The sequence below is a fragment of the Martes martes genome, assembly GCF_963455335.1.
Source record: "Martes martes genome assembly, chromosome: 3".
Lineage (NCBI taxonomy): Eukaryota > Metazoa > Chordata > Mammalia > Carnivora > Mustelidae > Martes > Martes martes.
This window is the reverse complement of record NC_137890.1, coordinates 167,372,117-167,381,541: the sequence shown is the minus strand read 5'-3', so window position 1 is coordinate 167,381,541 and position 9,425 is coordinate 167,372,117. Positions and strand designations below refer to the sequence as shown.

General features: G+C 58.6%; 1 protein-coding gene across 4 annotated transcripts; it reads left to right on the top strand.

The window, feature by feature from the left end:
• DNAJB2 (DnaJ heat shock protein family (Hsp40) member B2) lies at positions 1 to 7,618 on the top strand. Of its 4 annotated transcripts, XM_080798267.1 has the most exons (10): positions 11 to 198; positions 488 to 588; positions 1,206 to 1,315; positions 2,648 to 2,701; positions 2,890 to 3,012; positions 3,748 to 3,840; positions 4,064 to 4,166; positions 4,356 to 4,426; positions 5,322 to 5,528; positions 6,663 to 7,618. In XM_080798267.1, the coding sequence occupies exons 2-10, from the start codon at positions 524 to 526 to the stop codon at positions 6,671 to 6,673; spliced, it is 837 nt and encodes a 278-aa protein (XP_080654393.1). In that variant the 5' UTR covers positions 11 to 198; positions 488 to 523; the 3' UTR covers positions 6,674 to 7,618. The 4 variants fall into 4 exon arrangements, with proteins under 4 accessions (XP_080654394.1, XP_080654393.1, XP_080654391.1 ...); XM_080798268.1 differs by lacking the exon at positions 3,748 to 3,840 and having other exon boundaries at positions 1 to 198; XM_080798265.1 differs by lacking the exon at positions 6,663 to 7,618 and having other exon boundaries at positions 17 to 198; positions 5,322 to 5,822.
• The last annotated feature ends 1,807 nt before the right edge of the window (positions 7,619 to 9,425 follow it).

The following is a 9,425-nucleotide window of genomic DNA, read 5'->3' as shown; positions in this document are numbered from 1 at the left end:
CTCCCCGCTGGGTGACAGGCCCGGTCGGCCTCGTCTGGGTCTCTAGTAGTTTCCGTGCCGCTGACGCATGCTTGCGCGCACAGCTGGGCCGGGCGCGTCCTACGCAGCAGCCGCGAGCCGGGGCGGCCGGTGCCAGACGGTTCCGGCGGGGGGCAGGGGCGGGGCGCTGCTGGAGGCCAGGGACTCCCGACCGAGGAGGTGCGGGCGGGGGGCCCCGGTCAGGCTGGGAGGCCCTGGGCCAGGCTGCAGGAGTCTCGGGGCTGCGATAGGGCTCCCCGGGCCCTGGGCGCCGAGATAGCCCGCGGCACCGGCCTGCGGGGGCCAGATAAGGCTGCCGGAGGGAGCCTCGTCACCGGTCCCAACCAGAACCCAGTGGGCGCCGCTTCCTCCTGGGAGCGCCTCCCGCTCCCTCCGGGGGGTGGGGGTCTCCAGGCCCAGGGAGGGGACCCTGGATTCTTCCTGCCTGACTCCTCCTCCTCTCCTGCAGCCCCACGGAGGCCCATCTGACTCCTGACGAGTTGCCATGGCATCCTACTACGACATCCTAGACGTGCCGCGAAGTGCGTCCGCTGATGACATCAAGAAGGCGTAAGTGCCTCCGCTGCGCATCAGAAAACCTCTCACCCCCCTAACCCCTCCCCATCACCACCATGGGGTCCTTCAGAGGCCTCGCCGAGGGACCTAGGTCCTTAGGATTGGGGGGCTCCCTCCATAGGAGGGAAGAAGACCCCTGGAAGAGTAGGAGAAGGCCCCTAGCGTGAAGTTTTTCTGGGAGCTGCACTGTGGGCCCTTCTCCAGTGGATCACCCCCCCTCCCCTTAACTCCTGCCTCAAGCCTCAGCCCCTAGGTGTGGGCTTTCTCAGGATGCCTGCAAAAATATCCAGGCCCTGTGACCAGGAGGGTCCAGAGCACTGTATGCCATGGCCACACAGATTTCCAACTTTTGCAGCCCCAGTGAGCTCCAGAGGGGTTAGGGCTCTGGCTGTCTCCTGCCCTCGTTTTCTGCTGCTACAAGTCGTCTTAGCACTGGCCACAGAGGGGAGAGAGAGGGACTCCATTAAAGCTGGGCAGCAGAGGCAGCCCTAGCACCTGGGACGGAAGGGGATCTGAATGGGGGAAGGAATGGGCAAGCAGGTCTCTCTGTTTCTCCGCGAGAGGTGCTTTCTCATGTCTTCCGATCCGCCCACTGGTCCCACTTCCTGCAGGTATCGGCGGAAGGCTCTTCAGTGGCACCCAGACAAGAACCCGGATAATAAAGAATTTGCTGAGAGGAAGTTCAAGGAGGTGGCGGAGGCCTATGAAGTGCTGTCAGACAGTAAGGGGGGGGGGCAGGGCAGGGCAGCGCCTATCGCCCCCATTTCATGCCCCATCTTACTCCTTCCCAAAGACATGCTGCCACCTCCCGCCCCTCCATGCGTGTTTCCAACCCCGCAGTTAAGTGCCCCCTCTGACAGGGGGCTCTGCAACTTTTTTTTTTTTTTTTTTTTTTTTGCTTCAGTTCAAGTGAGCACCTACTATGTGCAAAGCACCCTCTTACTCTTTCCCTAATCCCTGCGCTCAGTGTCTGTGCCCTGGGATCTGGTATGGTAGTTGCAGCATGGGTCTTGACAAGGGGATGGGAGCAGGCCGGGTAACCTACATGTGTGCCGAGCCTTCTTTGTGCCATGCATCGGTGGGTGTAATCCCCAAGGGTCTGACAGCCATCCTGCCAGGCAGAATTTATCATCCCCACTTTATAGGCAAGGAAACAGGCTGAGAGAGGTGGGGTGGTTTGCTCAAGGTCACACACAGCTGGAATACAAATCCGGGTCTGTTGTTGGTTTAGTTTTGTTTTAAGATTTGATTTATTTATTTTAGAGGGAAAGAGTGTGAGTGAGGGGGAGGAGCAGAGGGGGAGGGGGAAGGAGGGGGAAAGAGTCTCAAGCAGTCTCCACACTGGGTGTGGAGCCCTATGCTGGGCTCCATCTCAGGACCCTGAGATCATGATCTGAGCCAAAATCAAGAGTCAGACGCTTAACCGACTCCAGGTCTGTCATTTATTTATTTATTCATTCATTCAAAAAATATTCATTGAGTGTTGATGGTGCTGGGCCCTTGCTGAGTGCTGGGGAACAACAGAGGACAAACAGACACTCTCCTTGTTATGATGGGTTTATTGCGTCTTGCCCCCAGAAGCCCAGCATTAACCAAGGAAATACATAACCAACAGTATTCTGTGGGGGAGCCGCTGGGTGTTGTTGATGGGGAATACGGGCACCCTTCTTGTTACAGTGATCACAGAAGGCCTCTCTGCGGAGGCGACATGGAGGCTAAGCCCTGATTAATAGCATAGTAACAATTAGCTGATATTCGCTGAACACTTTACTGGGTTATCAGACACCATGCTAAACAGTTTCTGTGGATTGTCTTATTTAATTCTGGCAATGACCCTGGGAGGTCGGTGCTGTGATTGTGCCCATTCTACAGATGAGAGGGAGCCACACTGCAAAGAGCTGGCACTGCTGAAACCTATGGCCCATGTCCCCTGTGCACCCTGCTGCCCGCCCCCCCCAGCCTCCGTCACTGGGCCATCCTCTGAGGGTCCTAGCCTAGAAGGGGAGGCCGTCATCCCAGAGGGAGGGAGAAATGATTGGGTCTCTTTTTCCAGAGCACAAGCGGGAGATCTACGACCGCTATGGCCGGGAGGGGCTGACTGGGGCTGGTAGGTGGAGCGGTGGGGGGGGTTGGGGGGGTCGCCCAGGGAGGGAAGTGGGTCACGGAGGAGAGGGAGAGGGCAGGGTAGTACTGTGGATGCTTTTCTAAGGCTCCAGGCCATGCCTTCGGTGGAGTCCCCTGGCTCAGGGCAAGATGCACACCCTGAGCCCCCTCTTCCTCCTGCCTCTATTCCAGGAACTGGCCCAACCCGCGCAGAACCTGGTGGTGGTGGGCCCGGCTTCACCTTCACCTTCCGCAGCCCCGAGGAGGTCTTCCGGGAGTTCTTTGGGAGTGGAGACCCTTTTGCGGAGCTCTTTGGTGAGTGGGCTTGGGAGGCCTCTGACCAGCTCCGACTCCTGCTCCAGGCCCTGCCCTCCATCAGCCGGGAGCCCCTGAGGGAGGAGGCCGAGAGGGCAGCAGAATTCCACAGACAGAAGATTTTGTGGGGGTAGGTCTAGGGACAGCGGGGACAGAACCAGACACAGGCCTGAACCCACAGAGACTCGCCTTGTGAAACGAGGGCAACAATGGTATATTGTTAGGCTTGCACAATAGCGGCCGTGAAAGCAGGACTCAGGGCACCGTGTGACCATCACAGTGACATCACACATGACAGATGGCATGTTCACAGCGAAGACTGTGAACCCTGTGAGGTGGACAGTTTTTTCCCCATTTACAGATGAGAGCACAAAGGTTCTTGCAGGTAACTTGCTTAGAGTCACCCAGCAAATGGGAATGTTGGGCCTCCTGACCAGGTGGGCCTGATTTCATGCCATGCTTACCTGCCAGTGCCGAAGGAGCTAGCTGCACCCCCCCTTCCTCTTTCCCTTCCCTCCTTCATTGTCCACTGTGGATGGACTTTGCCAGGGATCTTTTTCATACCTAATATTAAAAAGAAATTTAATTTGTAAACAAGTCCACGATCAAAAAAGAAAAAACAAAATCAGAAATGCTTAGCAGGCTCTATTTCAAGGCTGAAGGGCAGGGTTCACACATTTTGGGGGGAACAGCACTCTTTGCCCAATGATTTTTTAATCTGCTTGCTTGTTGCAGATGACCTGGGCCCCTTCTCAGAGCTTCAGAGCCGGGGTTCCCGACACTCGGGCCCCTTCTTCACCTTCTCTTCCTCCTTCCCTGGGCACTCTGGTATGTGCTGTCCGTTAGTGTTTTTGCAAGCTCTGGGTCCTGGAACCCCTCGTCCTGACTCGTTCCTTTTCCACGCCTTCTCTCCTAAGTGTCTGGAGACCTGTCTTTAGGCATCTCTGCAGGGAGACCCCCACAGTGGTTCCCGGCCCCCTCGTGCCTGCAGCATGCCAGCGCCATCTTCCCTCTGACCACCTCTCTGCTTCCTCCCTTGTCTCCATGCCAGATTTCTCCTCCTCCTCTTTCTCCTTCAGTCCCGGGGCTGGTGCTTTTCGCTCTGTTTCTACGTCCACCACCTTTGTCCAAGGACGCCGCATCACGACACGCAGGTGAGGGCTCCTTTGGGATCATCCCGGGGGCAGGGGTGCGGGGGTGAGGGGTAGAGGGGGAATGGCATACGACTAGGTCAGCTGCCTGTGGGCAGAATCTGTCGCATTCACCATGGCATCCCAGAGTGCGGACAGGCACCTGCAGGATTCGTGCGTGGCTCGCTGAGTGAACTGTGCCATCCCCCACAGAATCATGGAGAACGGGCAGGAGCGGGTGGAAGTGGAAGAAGACGGGCAGCTGAAGTCAGTCACAATCAATGGTGAGGAGTGGCTCTGCCACCCAGTCCCTGGCAGGAAGCCCCAGCACTAGGCCCCGTGCCCCCCCGCCAACACACTGTCCTCTCTCAACTCCTCTGGGGCAGGGGAGGAATGGTGGCCACAGGCCGCACTGGCGGAATCAGAGAGGCAGCTCCCTGCGAAGGGGCTGGGAACTGAGGAGTCCTGGATGCCCGGCACCCACCGTCATCCTTAGTGGGTGCCTGGCGTTTGCAGAGCATGGACGGTTTTGAAAGCTCTTGTGCACAGAACATGGGCTCCCTGCGGAAGCAGGTGGGGGGGGGGGGAGGGCAGGGTTTTGGTAGCCGCCCTGTTCTCCACGTGAGGAGAATTGTTACCTCAGCAGGGTTAAATGGCCTGAACGCCCAAGTAGCCCCAGGCCCAAGGCTTTGTCCTACTTAGGAAGAGGAGAAGCGTGGAGTGACCCTCAGGATGCGGGATTCCTGGGGTGGAAGCCTTCCCCCAGAGTCCCACCGAGTGGGATGGTCAGAAAGGACCTGACCTTCCTGGAAGGATCACAGAAGGACGCCCTTCCATGCCTGCCGCCTCTCAGAGCACTGCACGCCCAGTGTGCTTCCTGAGCTGTTTTCTTTAGTTGTGGGAATAGTTTGACAGCATAGGCGCTCTCACCATCTCCGTTCTATAGACGAGGAAAGGGAGGCTTAGGGAGGTTGAGTGACTTGCCGAAGGAGACGGCTCGTACGTGCTGGAGCTGGGTACCTGCCCACATGCACGAGCACCGTGCCAGCTGCCGGAATGCATGCGTGCCAGTTCCAGAGGAGGGGCTGTGAGTGGTCCAAGTCGCCCCTGCATGAGACAGCCTGGCAGGATTCCTCTGGCCTGGGTCGGAGGGTGTTATGGCTGCCATGACTCCTGCAGGTGTCCCGGATGACCTGGCACTGGGTTTGGAGCTGAGCCGTCGAGAGCAGCAACAGGCCGTCACCTCCAGGTCCGGGGGCACACAGGTCCGGCAGACTCCTGCCTCCCGCCCCTCAGACAGCGATCTCTCCGAGGATGACGAGGACCTGCAGCTCGCCATGGCCTACAGCCTGTCAGAGATGGAGGCGGCTGGGAAGAAACCAGCAGGTGGGCGGGGGGCGCAGCGTCGACGGCAGGGGCGGCCCAAGGCCCAGGACCAAGATCCCGGCATGGGGGGGACCCCTGAGGCTGCCAGGGGAGATGCGGCCAAGCCTAGCCCATCCGCAGAGGAGAAGGCCTCTCGCTGCCTCATCCTCTGATCACCAGGCCCAGACCACCCTGATTCAGGGTGACCGGGGGGTCCTGCTCACTGTCAGGAGCAGAGGAGCAGGGCCTGAGCTGTAGGAGCTCTTCTCCACCTCAGTGGCCCCTCAACAGGTTTCCCTCCCATGTCCACTTGCACTCCAGTGTGGACTCGGGATTTGCTCTGCTCAGCCACAGCTGATAGGTCCCTGGCGAAGCCAAAGGTGGGGGGCCTCCGGGCAGTGGGAGGGCCTCCCAGGAGCCAGGATGCACTTATTCCTACTAGATGGGGAGTTTCTGAGGGGCATTAGTGGTTTGGGTCAGGCCTTTTGTGCCCAGGTCTGTGGCCATCTGTGTTGCTGATAACGTCAAGGAAGGAGGACTTGGCCTGGGGTTCTCTGGGCCGGAGTCGGCAGCTACAGCAGGGAGTCTCCCGTGCTCCTTGTCCAGCTGCAGATATCCCACCCTGGTTTCTGTGCAGCGTTGAGCTCTGACGTCTCTGTTGCTTCCCTTCTGGTGCTGCTGCTCCTCCCTCGCTCTCTTCTCTCTGCACTTCCCCGCGGGCCGCATCGCTTGCTTTCACTGCCATCTGGCTAGGACTCCCTTCTTCCTTCCCCAAGAAAGCCTCAGTGTGACCAGGAAGATGCTGTGGCCGGTAGGGCCATAAGGTCTTCTGGGGAGGCTAGCTGGGTGGGGCGGGAGCCTCTCATCCAGATTCGGAACCGGAGCCCACTCCTCCTCCCTTCCTCTTGCTGCCTCAGCCTGCCCCAGGCCTCGGGACTAGGCAGAGGTGAGGCTGGCTATCCCTGGAGAGGTGGGATAAGGCCAGGGTGCCCCAGGAGGGAGGCTTAGGAGGGGACCAGACCCCGTCCTACTTCACCATGCATCAGGGCTCAGGGAGAGGCCACAGGGCTAGCCCAGGTCTGCATGCTCAGCTCCGTCCTCCACGGCTTGCAGCTGACCCTGTCTCCTATCACCCCGCCCCCGCTCTCTCCTCAGATGTGTTCTGAGCTGGATGTCCGGGATCCAGAGCCGCTGCACAGTTCCAACAGGACAGCGCCCTCCCGTGTGCGCTGGGAGGGGACCCACCATTCCTCTCCCTCACCCATGCTAAGCGCAGAGCTGGGCCTGGGTGGTGGGTGGGGGCCGGGTGGGAGGCATCCTTAGTCTTAGCCTGTGAACTCTTCCCTGGGTGTTTGGTGCTGTCTCTTGGGGACTACAAGTCCCAGAATGCAACACACCCTGCCTCATTTCTGATAGATCATGCTAGGGGAAGCGGTGAGTGGTTGTGGAGCTGTGCATATTGGGACATGTAGTTCCAGCCCAGGTCGTCTTGTCACTCGCTGTGAGAAGGGGAGATCTTGTCATCTGATTGGACTCTGGCGGGGGTGGCAAGAATGTGGATGAAGGGTTAGTGGACCAAGCTTCGGTTCCCCTGACACGGCTTGCTAGCCCCGGGCTTAGAGTGTACAAATGAAAACCTTGCGGCATCTGGGAGAGGTTCTTTTCCTCTGCGCAGTCGGATCCGATGGGACGGAGGAGCAGGGCGTGGCCCCAGGAGGCGACTGACAGGCGTGGGCGGGCAGAGAGCTTGGAAGGGGAGGCCACCAGTGTGAGAGAGTGTGTGCGTGTGTGCGTGTGCGTGTGTGTGTGAGCGCGGGAACACGCACGCATGCGCGTGGCCAGGGTTGGTGTGTGATGGGTCCTCCGGGCATGTTGCTGCTTGTATGGCTTCCTTGGCCTCTGACCCTGCTGCCCATTCTTCTCCAACTCCACAAATGAGCTGCCTCTCCTCCTCCCTGCCTGGGGAACCCCGTGGCCAGGGAGGGGAGTGGTGGAAACAGGGTGTTGCCAGCCCTGTGACAGGGCATCCCAGAGACCTATCAAAGCCAGCTGGGCTGAGCTCAGACCGAGAGAGAAACACTGGAAGTCAATAAATAAAAATGTTTCGAGAGCTCCGTGGTGTGCTGCGTTCCCGTGTTCTTCCTTTACGGGGTGGCCCCAAAGGGGACCCTACGGGACCAGTGGGTGACATAGCCCCCTTTATTGCCCAAACACCCAGAGGTCACAAGGCTTCCCAGATGACAGCAGAAGTCCCCCGTTTGACCAGGCTGCACTCCCCAAGTACACTGTTGAGTCCTGAGAAATACATTTTTCTGGCCTCACCTCTTGTGGCTCCACCACTGGCCTTCCCCAGGCAGGGACCCGCTGTCCACTAGCCTGCCCCACAGCAAGGACCAGGCTAAGTTATGACTCAACCACAAGTATGGGAACGACAGAAAGTAGGGAACACGTGGTGAAAACTTGTAAAAACTACGACTAAGGCCCACAGACTGAGCCCCTCCCCGGTTTCCCTCACTCAAGGCCAGTGGCCAGTCTCAGAGGCCTGCCTCTCCCAGGTGGAGCAGTCCCAAGTCCGCCCCACCCAGGGTCCAGGCCCCAAACTTGTCAGGACCCAGACGAGGAAAAAGCCAGGGACCTCCTCCTCCCTTCTCTCCAGACACCTTCAGAGATGCCCTTCACGGGACAAACAACTTCCCATTGTCAAGCAGAGTGAGGTAGCTCCTAGCTCCCTCGTGACTCTCTCTCCGTTCCAGGATAATTGCCGAGCTTCATGTTCAACAGCCTGTATTGTACTTTTCTCAAAGCAAGGAACCAGCAAGGAGGTTCCTTGAAGAGGAACTTCAAGCCTCTATCTTGAAAGAAAGAATCTGCTGGAAGTTTGTAAAATGGCTGTTTTGCCTACTCTTGGTCTTTGAGATGTCAAACACTGGATCTGAGCCTCAGCAGAGCACAGGTGAGGTGTAGGGGGTCCTGTGGTCTGTTCCCAGGTCCGCTTGCTCCCTGTGCCAGGCAGGTGGCAGTAACCCCCTGTTGTTTACGTGGGGGGACAGCCTTGGCAAGGTTAAGTGTTCCTAATTCCCAAGTTGCTCCAGGCCCAAGGCTCTTTTTGCCTAATTTCTGTGTCCACCACTTTTGTCCAAGGATGCCTCCTGACATGCACGTGAGGAGGACGTGGGACCCTACAAGAAGGAGGGTTGGGAGAGGGGGAGAAAGTGCCCCTGCCCCCAGGTGGATGGATGCCTGTTGTGATGTCTCACAGGCCTGGTCTACAAGCTGCTACCAGAGTCTAGCTAGTTTTGCTTGTGGTGTGCCAGCTGCTTGGCCTGCATGAGGTTCATTATCCTGGGGCTGAAGGGCACAAAGAGAGTCTGGAAGCAGAGACGACACAAAAGTGTAGGAGTCCGGGTTGCAGCTGCACGCACGACACACTAACTTTATTCACATTGATACAAAAGTAGATTTTTCTAGAAATGTTCTCTTGTACCAGAGGGCGAGAGTGGAGTGGCACGTGGCAGGAGGGCAGGGGAGGAGGCCCTAGGGAGGAAGGGAGGGCAGGGGCCACAGAGGCAGGGCGACAGGCAGCGGGGGATGGGCAAGCAAGGAGGGCGGGCCCTCCACCGGGTTGGTCCATACAGACATCCTGGGAGCTCTCAGAAGAATGGGAGCTGGGGGGGCTGGGGAACTCGGGCAGGAGAAGGCTCTGGGTGGAGGACTTTCCTCTGCTCCTGGCTGGCTGCCAGCCCCTTCCCCACCCCCTGCCTCCCATGGGACTTCCTAGGGGCTCTGATTTACAACTGGCCATGCCCAAGAGGGACGCAAGCGGTGGGGTTGGGGGAAAGGAGGGGGTACACAGAGAGATGCTCACACAGGCAAAGAGGGAGCAGAGGCTGGTCTGCCCACTGAGGGGCCCCAGGGGTC

Coding starts and splice junctions, on each gene's coding strand:
- DNAJB2 (XM_080798265.1), top strand. CDS start 524: ATGGCATCCTACTACGACATCCTAGACGTGCCGCGAAGTGCGTCCGCT. Junction 1,316..2,647: donor CTATGAAGTGCTGTCAGACA/GTAAGGGGGGGG, acceptor CTCTTTTTCCAG/AGCACAAGCGGGAGATCTAC. Junction 3,013..3,747: donor CCCTTTTGCGGAGCTCTTTG/GTGAGTGGGCTT, acceptor TGCTTGTTGCAG/ATGACCTGGGCCCCTTCTCA.